At 40.4% G+C, this 12,530-nt stretch overlaps 1 protein-coding gene across 6 annotated transcripts in view; it reads right to left on the bottom strand.

The window, feature by feature from the left end:
* LIN54 (lin-54 DREAM MuvB core complex component) overlaps positions 1-12,506 on the bottom strand; it is a 30,351-nt gene extending 17,845 nt beyond the window's left edge. For 5 of the 6 annotated variants that reach the window (XR_003084766.2, XM_025166956.2, XM_025166960.2 and 2 more), the window contains exons 1-3: positions 9,367-9,633; positions 1,751-1,824; positions 15-733 (exon numbers count right to left, since the gene is read on the bottom strand). Coding sequence is in view for 5 of the 6 variants with exons in the window: in XM_025166956.2 (XP_025022724.1) it covers positions 15-698 (684 nt within the window). In the remaining variant the exon portion in view is untranslated. Of the gene's footprint in view, positions 1-14; positions 734-1,750; positions 1,825-9,366; positions 9,634-12,241 lie in introns of those variants that run through there. The other variant, XM_025166957.2, reaches the window with a different exon arrangement.
* Positions 12,507-12,530: the final 24 nt, after the last annotated feature.

The following is a 12,530-nucleotide window of genomic DNA, read 5'->3' as shown; positions in this document are numbered from 1 at the left end:
GAAGTCATTCTTACCTGCACTGCTTTTAATTGCTGGGTCTGCAGTACAGATGACTGGGTTGCAGTATTTACCAGTTGGCACCCTGGAGTCAAGGTAGATACACCAATGACGGGTTTCACCTCTGGCCTTCCTCCAATTGTGACCACCTTGAATTGCTGTGCTGAAACCTTGGAGTCACTTGCTTGTACTTGTGATGTGGTCTTCTGAGTCTGTGACAGCTGGTTGTGGGGTAGCGCTAAGACAATTGGTTGTCCAGGCTTGCCCAGAGTTGTTACTATGAGTTTTTGACCTTCCTGCTTTATGGTCTGTTTACCAATTTTCAAGTCAGTTGCCTTGTTAAGAATAATCTGATTGGCTGATAGAGAGACAGGAGTCTGGGTACCAAGTTTTTGGAGGCCACTTTGAAAAGAAGGTTGTGCAGTCACACCAGCATCAGATTTTACAAAGGCAGGATTGCCAGTAACATGGGTCACACAATTGCTGGGCAATGTGACAGATTCTGTAGTGACTGATGATGTGCCAGTAGTAGTATGATCATCAGCAGAGCTTACATTTGCCATTCCCTCCAGTTCCGTTTCCATAGGAATAGAGTCACCCACAATTACAGCCTCGATGTTCTCATCTTCCTCCAATGCTATACCTGTGTCCATGATCTCCTCAGGGAGTAAGCTGTTCACTTCTGCTGACACAACCTCCATTTTGCAGATGTTGACGGTAGGCTCAACAGAAGTCACTGCAGCGATATTTTAAAAAGTTCAATTTTTATGTTCCACAAAACTATACAACTTGAAACATCTTATGTGTCATAGCTGGACAGCATATAATTGTGGAAGTGATATATTAACAACTGTGAATAAATACTTGTCACCATTAGCACCCCTTCCCCCATTAGCTATCTGTTAGTTAATAAGAACAGCTACTAATTATATTGAAAGCAGTATACCTCAGAAGCTAGGAGCATGAGCTGCAAATCAAGACATTCCCAGTTCTAATCACTTATCAGCCATAAATATATTGAATAAGCAAACAGCAAAATCTTTTTCAGCTTCAGCCAATCCGAGGGACCAAGATATACACACCTCTCCTCCCTTCCAACTTAAAGCTTAGGTTTTAATGCTAAGAAAAGTTCCCATTGGCAAAAGCATGACACATATTTGTGAGTGGAGGATATTTTGATTTCATATTACACAGGGAGGGGAGGGTTAAACCTTTTCCCACCAAATATGAACCATAGCCAAATGACAATTAATTCTTAAAAAAAAAACAAACCTCCTTTGGCACCAACAGAAGCTTTCAATATACCTAATCACTGCACTGACAGGATTTTTGTTGGAAATCACAGCATGTAGGGGCAGGTTATCTCATCCCTCTTCAACAGTAAACTCTCTGAAAGTGACCCCTGTATACAATATTTATAGATTTATTAAAAAGCTTCCAGGGGCACAAGTGCTGCATGAAGAAACTTGGGTTGAGGCAAGAAGGGGAGCCTGTGACTAGCCAACAAGGCCCTCCAACTCTATTTCTATGAAACAAAATATGTATTATTATTATTACTATTCAGCTTTACAGAAGCAAAGTAGTTTAAAGGATGTTGGGAATTCATACTTACACTCAATATTTTGATGGAAGTGGGAAGGGTATGACATGCTTGGCACATTGACAAATGACTAGATTGGACACTGGCGCTATGCAGCAGTGACAGTAATTCAGTGAAACAGAAGTAAGTATTGATTCTATTCAACATAATTACCTGAATTTCTTTTAAATCCTGCTCCACATCAACATATCTCCAAAACCATCATCGTGCAGCACCATCTGCTGAAGCTACAAAATATAACAATGTTTGTTATTTTCAATTCCAGTCCTAGATTGAGAAAATGCTATGCTGTCAGGATATTCCCCTTCACCTCTGATATTTTTGCCAAGGACACAAGTATATACCAAGCTGATGTCCTCTCTTGGGGAACACAGGCTTCACCTGAACCCTGGCAACACTGAGTGGGTTTTACCATCTTTGGCGCTAGATGGGGTTGCACTGCCCCAGAGATACCTCGTGTGCAACGTGGGGGTTCTTCTAGACTCATGACTCCTGCTCAAAGAGCAGGTGGTGGTTGTGGCCAGGAGTGCCTTTGCACAGCTTCGTTGCGCCCATTCCTGGATCAGGAGGCTCTATTCTCAGTCACTCATGCTCTAGTTACCTCCTGAATGGACTACTGTAACGTGCTGTACGTGGGGCTGACCTGGAAGAGTATTTGGAAACTTCAGCTGGTACAAAATGCTGGGGCAAATGAGATCTACACGCTATACCTCTGCTATGCAAGCTGCATTGGTTGCCAGTTTGTTTCTGGGTCCAATTCAAGGTGCTGATTATAACCTTTAAAACCCTACATGACATGGGGCCAGGTTATCTGAGGGTCTGCCTCTCTCAGATTACATCTGCCCATCCCATCAGATCTGACAGGAGAGACATGTTGTGGATCCCGTTGGCCAAGGAGTGTCGTCAGACCTAAGAATTTTCTGCCGTAGCCCCTGGCCTGTGGAACATCATCCCCCCACCCCAAGGTGAGGCTGGCCCCAACCCTGTTCCAGAAGGCCCTTAAAACATGGTTTGGGAAACTAGTTTAGGGATCCCATGATAGAGTGGAGCTTGCTAGGTGGCTATATGACAATTAACGGAAAGCACTCTCTCTATGTTTTGCCACCATTTTGTTTTTGTTTTTTGTTTTTTTGCTTTTATCTTTAATTTTTTTTAAAAAATTCAAATTATTTGTTTTAATGGTTTTTATATATTTTTATTATTATTATGTACACCACCCAGAGTCACTACATGAGATGGGCAGTTATACAAATGTGATTAAATAAATAAAAAATAAATGTTCTGGAAACCATTATAAAAGATCTGGAGATTCATTAGCTGTGTGGCAGTCTTGTATTGAAACACTTTAAAAAAAACAAAGATGTTCCATGAAAAGCCACCCAGAGTTGTTAAGAGTTGGACAGCATACAAGTTTAATAAATTATTATTAAATTATTATTAAAAGATTGTATCACTAATACAGTTTCAGATATGAATCACAGCACTAGTTATTACAAGAATATTGCAAATAATTACATATTTCACTGAGAAATGTATTTCATAAACGTGGTTAATGAGGTACTGAGGAACAAAGTGAGGATCATAATTTTTCAAAATGAAAAAATGAAAATTATGACCCTGTAAAGATTTGAGAGTAATTTAAAGAGCAGTTCATCCAAGCACCAGTAATAGTTTATTGCCCACAGTGGTCAATTCGTTTATAATCAACCAAGGCAAGGATGGGCAACCTTTTAATGGCCACACATGTTTCAGCATCAAAGTATCAGAGTAGGAGGAGAGATGATGCAAAGTGGGTGGGGTAAGACTTTCTGAAGTGAAGTTCTTGGAGAGTTTCAGGATTTTCTTGTTTTAAAATTATGTTAAGTCTATTTTATACTTTCTGAGTGTTTATTATATCAAAATGGAGGAAACCATGCCATTAATTTCAGCAACTATGGTCAGAGTTGGCTCTGAAAACACCAAAAAAAAGTGAGGGAAGAGGTTCAAGGGGCTACATGCAGACCTCAGCCTCAAGTGACCTCTTCCTGCAGTGACAGTGGATAGTTTCAAGAAAAAATCCTACATGATATATCCCAAATAGGAAATGTGACATACATATAGTGACCCTACAGTAATGTATAAGATGCAAACCACCATAATTTGTTAACGTCCATAATTTGAAGAAAAATATAGCTTATTTGGTTTATAACTACCTGGTTTCCATATACTCAAAATCTGTTGTACATTTTTTTAAAACTGGTTGTACAATCCACCATTTTACTGTACTATTTTTTAAAATTTTTCTGTAGAAATTACCTATCTTCTGAAAAACTCTCCTGTTTTTCAAGATCTGACTTATGCAGAAAAGAAAAGCATAGAACAGGTCTTCATACAACAATTAGTTTCCATTGGAAACAATCTATCTTCCCCTCTTCTCCCAACCTCCTGCCAATTAAAATCTGATTGGGAAATTGAAGAAAAAAATCACAGCAAACAACAGGCAGGTATTCTAATAGTTGGCTATGGTGGGTTCAAAGGAGTCTTTATTTTTAAAGTGTGCTTATTTTTGCAGTTATTTTTGTGGATCATCGAATACTAGAATACACACTGGGAATTTTTGACTTAGAGGAAACACCACAATCTTGTATAATTGAGATATGTGTGTATGTGTGATATACATATAAAAATACTATCAGTTCTATATCTGCCCACTTTAGTATCCATCAACAAGGATGTTATTTTTTTCAACTTGATTTCATCAGAAAATTTATTTCATACAGAAGCCTCTCTGTACATGCAACATTACCCTAGTTATCAGAATACATGACCAGTTGCATTATAGTTCCTCAAAGTTAAATACAAATACCAAAGAGGCCACAACAAACTATTTATATAAAATTTCCATGCATAATTAAAGGATTATCTACAAAGTATTCTGATACATTAATGGAATACTAATAGTTTGGGTTACTGATTACGAAGGTTCTTTATGACTCTGCTTGTACTATTTTATGACTAATAATTAAAACAGGCCACAGGATTAGTAGTTTATTCATTCATAAAACACTGGGCTTGACTTTGGGTTTTTTTTTTTAATTGTTTAACTATGATAACCTGACCAGTTGCTCCACAGTTTAGTGAACAATTTACGTTTATGAGAGCCTTATTTAACTTTGTTAAATATTTAGATTTTAGATTTATAGGCCATGAAATCCAAAGATTATAGGCAGGTTTAATTTAAATTTTATTTGTCATTACTGTGCAAGAATTACTTGTAATTAGCAATATCACTAACCTTGTACCAACTGCTCTTAGACAAAATTTGAATTTACTGACAAATCCTTCTTTGGACTAGTCAAATGTCCAACATCTTTTCAACAGAAACTTGCAGTGTTACTGTAAGTAACACTGACTGAGCTTATAGTTCCTTGTAAAAAAACTTAAGTGAAGAAGTTGGATTGTGAAATACGTTATTTGTAGAATTCCTGAACAGTTTTTGAAGAAGAAAGAAATCTGTAATGCTCTGAAGGGAGTTAACACAATCAAATACACCTTTGGATTACTTTCACAGCATGCACTTACAAAGAAACATACAAGTAGAATCATACATATAGCTATCAATAATGCACATTTACCTATTTCAAAAAAATACACTTGAAACTATGAAGGGAAGAATCTGTTAAATCCAACTATTTTGTAGCTACATTACCAACTAACGTAATATATGAAAAGTAAAATGGCTTTTTATGCCAATCAGCACTGTATCTGAAATATATATTATTCTGCAGAAATGATGTTATTCCAATTTGGCTATTAGTTTTCTGTAGATCTCATGTACTACTTTGTGTGTATGTATGTGTGTATATATGTCAATAGATACTATAAGCCCAAAATAAACCATGCTGTGGCTTAAGTGCTATGTGTAAACCTTATTTGGTTTAGGAAAGGAACAGGAGAGAAAGACACTTCTTAGATTCTACAAAGTAGTCTGATGGGACAGTAAGTAGATCAGACTGATTGAACTCACTGCAGTAAAGAGATCTCTATAGTCTATTCCCAGAATTAACACTTTCCAGAGGGAAGCTATGTTAGCCTTTTGCAGTAAACAAAATACTGTAAGGCCAGTCTTACGGCATCTAAAAGGCAAATAAATTAAGTAGGTCATAAGCTTCCATGGACTATAGTCTATTTTACATTTTTTTAGTATTATCAGATACCTGCATAAAACATATGCATGGATAAGGATAGGAGAAACAGTAAAGAAAGAAAAGTGAAACCAAAGGCAAAAAGCAATAATTGCCTACAGTTAGCAACTATTTACAAAACATCTTTTGGATGTGAAACACCCTTTCATTGGTGAACTAATTAACATATTATCTTAAGCAGCTTTGGAATCCTTTGTTTCTGTTTAATCATTGCATGAACCGTAGCTCACATATTTTGCAGTGAAATTGTTCTTTGTAATTTTTGGGGGTTGAGAATGGATTCTTCAAGTCAATGATAGAGTCTTGGAAAGGCAAAGTATTCATTATTTGTTTAAGGAAGTTGACCTTTCTGAGTATCCATTTGGTATCTACAATGGGCAGTTAATTCTATATAGAATGCAGTATAGAGTTGCTGACATACTAAGGTATAAATCAAACAATAAACTGACTACTTGTGGACATACAAGATTAGGACCTGTAGTAGTGTTGCCAGTTTAAACATGAAGAGGTGAGCATCTACATATGCTGCAAGGTTTGGTTCCTGTGTTTATATCACTGTGGCTGGTTTGTTGCCTGTAAGCAAGTACAAACGACCAGCCACGGCCTATGAAAAGGAAATACCACTATCCAAAATGGGCTGAAGAGCATAAATTGTACATTTGAGTAGTTTTTCCTGTAAACTATAGGTAACAAAGGCTGTTTTCTTGTCTTGTTTACTTAAGTTATTTCTACACAAATCTTAATTGTTCTGTTTTTTGTTTGCTTATTACTTATATGAGTATACATTCTGCTTGGAAAATATTCCCTCTAAACCCTTTAGCTGCAAATCTGTCTGATAAAGAGTATTATATAACTGGACAAAAGAAATGCTCTGGTGAAAAGGTGATAGCAACATGTAAATATGAGGGGTGTATTGGCTTCTAAATTAGGTGGTACATTCATGTCCATTTTGTAGCTTCACATTACTACTAGCAAGCAGCTCTCTTGTATGGACTGATCTAGGATTAATTTTAAAAAAATGATACGACATATTTGATAACTGTTTTTCTAAAAGGCAATGCATAATTGTAATCTATTTTGCAAATTCAAGGTTAAGTATGTCAAAGCAAACAAACTATAATATGCAATGAATGAAAAAGAAAATCACTTAACTTCCTAAGTTTTACTGGGGCTTGATACATGTTTACTATTAAACAGCAAACCCCCTCTTTGTGTATACAATTTGCAGAGTACTATGAAGAGGCATCAAGCATTAAATCATAAAATTTGTGTAATAAGGATACAAACACTGAAAAAAATAGGTGGGCTGGACCCAGACAATCAGAATAGATGCATTAAAACAAATTGGACATAATTATGAACTGCTGTTATCGGGCAGTATAAAACTACAATACATAATAGAACAACAACAATTTATTTAAGTGTAGGCTTTCACGGCTGGTATCTGTTGGGCACTGTTGGGCTTCAGGGTTTATACTATGCAGACCACAAGCAACTGAGCAGGACTGCAGACCACTTTGCCTCTGAAGATGCCAGCCACAGTTCCTGGTGAAACATCAGGAAATCTGTTCTCTAGACCATGGTCACTAAACCCAGAAGTCCAACACTGCCCAATTTATTTAAGCCTTGTTGACTGTGTACAAGTAATCTTCATTTGACTACCCGTTTAGCGACTGTTCAAAGTTACGATGCTGCTGAACAAGGAGACTTACGACCTGTCCTCATAGTTGCAACCGCTGCAGCATCCCCAGAGTCATATGATTCAGAAGCTTGGCAACCGGCTTGCAATTACAATGGTCCCAGTGTCCCACAGTCATGTGATCACCATCTGCAAACTTCACTGCTGGCTTCCGACAAGCAAAGTCAACAGGGAAGCTGGCAGGAAATCGCGAATGGCGATCATGTGATATCATGCCTAACGACCATGCAGGATTCACTTAATGGCAACTGGAACTGCCACAACTGCTGTCATAAGTCAGCATGGTCACGTGACATTGCACTTTAAGACTGTGTCACTTAGCAACAGAGTTGCCAATCCCAATTACTGTCGTTAAGTAAGGATTATCTGTAAATCTATTCTAATTGAGATAAGTTTCGAGACTTCATGTTCAGGCTTATCTATGTATATTACAGATAGAATATTGGTTGAATAGTTTTTTAAAATGTAAAAGTGATATTTGGATGTATTTTACTTAAGAATAGCCCAAAATTACATATATCCAAAACAGGCAAGTAATCCGCAGACTATGTTGGCTTCCATTTTAGAGCCTACAATATAAGGTTTATATCATTATTTAAATATAGACAGTTCTCCTATACCTCTCCCAAACAGCATTTTTTTTTTAAATGAAAGAGATAAGAAACACTCCAGCAAATACTGGAGTACCTGGAATTCAGAACCATGCACAGTTCTTTTCCACACTGGTAGAAATGCCTTATACTGTATATTATACTTATAAAATATATTATATTATGCCTTATATACAAAAATGCCTTATATTTAATTGTGCTTTATGTATTTGTATTATTATATCATAAGGTCCTTTGAATGCAACTGTAGAAAAGGAAGACATAAAGAATTCCTTGTTTACATGATCAGGCATCTTTGTTTCTAATATATCACATGAACCTACAATATTTAAGAATTTTCTGGTACAAAATCACCCCATAACATTTAATCACATTATAAGATCTATAAAATATAGATGTTATGAAGTTCAAATAGCTGAAAAGACACAGATTCATATAAAAATGGTTCTAGCCTAAAATAAACTAAACAAGGTCAGATTAATTTGTTGAAATTTAGGATTGAGCTGTTAAATAAAAATGTTTTTTCTCCAGAGGCATTATATGCAATAGTTATCATTCATCTACAGTATTTATTTATTTTTTTTGGCCAGGAACAGGAGCTGTCCTAAATCACCCTAGAGATCCACAGCCTATTAAATAGGGGGGGAAATGTAAAAGAAAAATTATTAGGAAAAATTGCAAGTTCATTTATTAATTGTTACAAGTGAGCTTTCTTCACTTTTCAAAAATTAATGGGGAAATTTTTTTTAAAATCCACATTTTAAATATGAACAGCCGAACATAAGGTGAAGCTTTCTTTGTTGTCGCCAGCAATGCCAGTGCTAATTAAACAGATGACTTTGAAACACACCCATTAATGCGATTGAACAGCTATGAAATTAGTTTTTAAGCCCCTTTTGTGCCCCACAAGCAGCTTAATATACAAATATTCTTCACTACCCTGTACAGCAAAGGATGAATAATACTTCCTAGGCAACGGAGACCAGCCAACAAGCCCTAGCCACTATTCCTCCAGAAAAACGGGGGCCCCCGGGTCCCATGATTCCCGGCTGACCCAGATACTAACTAACCCTGGCACAGCTGGACAGCTCTCAGCCAGCCCTTGGGAAGAAAATTAGGCCCAAGAGCTCCACATCCCTTCCCCTTTCCCAGCAGCGCAACCAGGGCGCTTCAGTGACGGAGCACCTGCATCCAGAGCAGGACTCGCTTGTCCGGCTCCGGCCCCGCTCCCCGGCGCATCCGGGCTGCCCAGGCCTCGATGCGCCCGTCGCTCACCCTCTTCGGGACGCAGCCGCGGGTCCTCCAGGCTGGTCGGCTCCAGCCCCGGGCAGGCAGGGAGGGGGCTTCCCGCCTTGGGGGTCTGGCTAGCAGGGGGAGCGGCCGATCGGCAGCTGGAGGGCTGCTGGCAGCGGCGGACAGAGCCTCTTCAGGCTGTTGAGCTACTGCTTCTGGAATGTCAAGGGCCGGGATAGGATTTCGAAAGATCCGCCATTTTCACTTCGTCATCACCCTCGCAGCCCAGCTCCGCAGCCACCCCAGCCTCCTCCCTCCGGGCTCGCCCCCGCCCCGGAGCCCGCCCCGCCGAGGGAAGTCCTCCCACCGCGAGGAAAGGAGGACCGGGAAGATGCCCCGCCGGCGCCGGGCGCTTCTGTCCGACGGCGGCCGAGCGGGCAAGGGACCCGCGCCGCGGGATGGAGGCGCCGCTGCAGGACCGGGCGGGACTCGCTCCAGAAGAGCCACGGCGCGGATCGGCCACCCCGAGTTCTGCGGCACCTTAACAGACTGTAGTGGCTCGCACAATTGAAAAAGTGGCGGATTTATGAGGCAGAACCTTTCATCTTGAGCGTACAGCACAGTTCTTGCTCGTGATCCAGTTTCTTGTATTAAAAATGGCACGGAAAGTCTCCAACAGCTGCCATTCCTAATGTTAATAGAAATTAACCTTTAAGATCTTGAAGATATAGTATAGAAATACAAGAGCAGAGACACAGGTGCTGCAGTACAAAACTGTGTACAGTATCTCAGAAAACATTTACTGGGTCACCTGCAGAATTCTCAAGAATGAAACTCAGATCGGGAAAGCAAACAGATTCTATACACAGAACTACAAAGCTTGAGTTAACAACTAACATATTACAGTACGTATCTACATACAAGTAAAGCTGACTTCAAAGAAGCTTACAGCTATGAGACTGCACACAGAATCTGAGCCTTGGATTTGTTTGAGTGACAAGCTCCGCTTCTATAAGCAGTTAGCACACCTCTTAATAGTCAAATTAAAATGGCATCGTAGCATGGCAAATGTTAAACCCATGTATATACGCAACTTATTCTGTAAATCACACTCATGAGAAAAACTGTAAGACTCATGCTATACCACAGACCACAGCGTAAACACTGTGCACATACATGATACTAGCAATAAAAATGTGACTCTCCAGTTGTTGCCAAATTACAGTGCAACATCCGGGCAACTTTAGGTTTCCCTCCCTTGCACTAGGTTGTCATCAGCATGAATATCTTGCCAACCCACTGGCAACAACAATCATATCACAAAAAATAGCAAGGAAAATTCTGTATATGTCAATATTACATGTTTATCAGCCTTATAACTTCAGCAGTTACAAAACAGTCTGAATGCCAGCACCTACATGCTAAACTAGGATAAAGCCCTGATTCCATTTCCTAAATTGATCTTGATCCACACATAACAAAATCAATCCCAGTTTAAATTACATTTAAAACTTTTATACTATAGACCAGAAGCTCACAATGTGTGGCCCAATGCTGCAGACAACCACTGAAAACTTTGGATTTAGCCTCCAGAGCCACCCGAGGAATGAAAATAAAATTTTACTTTTACCTTGGCGTCACCTACTTTTTAATGTCTACTCCCTAGCATGCCAGCAAAATGCCAAGTGCAGTTCTTGGACTGAAAAATTGCACAGCCTTATAAACGGATTAAGGTCTTAACATGCCATCACTATTTAGCTCTAAGCATTCAGTAGATTTGCCTCCTCCTAATAGCATTTTCACAAAACCAACATAGTTATAAAGCAACTTATTAAACAACATTCATATTAGTTTTCAAATATTTTTACATATTCTTCCACCCACCCACAAGTGCATATGTTTTATATAAACTTACTTCACCATTGGCTGATTTTGTTTTGTGAGAAATGGATCATCACAAATGGTTTCAGGAGATACTACTAATTCTACTGAACTGAAATGTACTTGCCAAAAGTAGAATGACAACTAAGAGATTTAGGACAGGAAGAATGAATTAAGGCTCCTTTAATAGCAAATAAAATCTCTCTCATTTTTTACAAAACAGACTTGTTTTCTGAATCTTGATCAGAAATAATAAAAAAAGGCAACATATGAAGTGGCGGAAGCAAGAATAGTTTGCAGAGACAGGAAAGTATAGAGAGAGATACTGAATGATGCTGGCGACCACTAGATTTGGTTAGGTTTTCCTTTCTTATCTCACAATTCTTTGTTTGACTTTCCTTTTCTGCACCTTACATAACGTTGCCGACCCCCAAAAGGAAATGGCAGGACGGGTATGTATTATGCAAACTAAATTTCTTCAACTTTTTTTCCCCTCTCCCTCTTTCTCAAAAAAAAAAAAAAAAAGCAAAGACTCCTCCGACCAAGTATCATTTCCAGCTAGGGGTTTATTTGGAAGCTAAGGGAATATATTCTGTTGGTTTATTTTTTCACAGCACTAACAAAGTACTTGAAACTGCCGCTTCCGAGCAACACCTACGGCCGAGTTCTGCCCGTCCATCTGCGATCGTTGCCAGAGGCGAATGGCAACCCGGGGGACCCTCGCGCTCCTCTCGCTTCTCACCATAAAGCGAAGGCCGCCCTTCGCCAACCTGACGCGGAGCTGTAACCGCCTCACGTCTGGACGGCGCCGCGATGGTTCCCACGGCGCTTCCCAACCCAGGTCTGGCAGTCCCCGCCCCGCGGAGGGGGAGGGAGAGGCGGGTGGTGAAGGGCGGCCACAGCTCGGGCAGCCTCCTTCCCCGCTCGCCGACAGCCCGCGGGCAGGCAGGCAGGCAGGTCCTGCTCCTGGTCCTGTCAAGGCGCTCGCTCCCCGTTTCACCGTTAGCCGTTCAGCCCTCCCGACGCCGGCACTCACCTGCGGAGGCCTCGCGGGGGCGGCGCTCGCTTCTCCCCCTCGCTCTCCGTCCGCCCCGCCGGCGCGCGCCTGGCCAGGGCTCGCTCCCGCGCGCGGCCGGCTCGCCACAACAGCAGCCGAGCCCGGCGGCAGGCTCCGTGTCGGTTCAAAATCACGCGCCGAGCGCCATTCCGACGCCGCCGCATCCCATAATAGCCGGCTACGGCGCCCTGACAACCGACGTCGCGCCACCCCTACGGAGCTTCATCCCCTATACTCCATTCTCCCGCCTTCCCTCCTCAAAGCTCGC

This window comes from Python bivittatus, unplaced genomic scaffold (assembly GCF_059951505.1).
Source record: "Python bivittatus isolate LINGU-HERP-01145 unplaced genomic scaffold, Pbiv_v1 ctg000070_np1212, whole genome shotgun sequence".
Taxonomy (NCBI): Eukaryota; Metazoa; Chordata; class Lepidosauria; order Squamata; family Pythonidae; genus Python; species Python bivittatus.
Note: the sequence above shows the minus strand (reverse complement) of the source record. Positions and strands in the feature narration are given on the sequence as shown.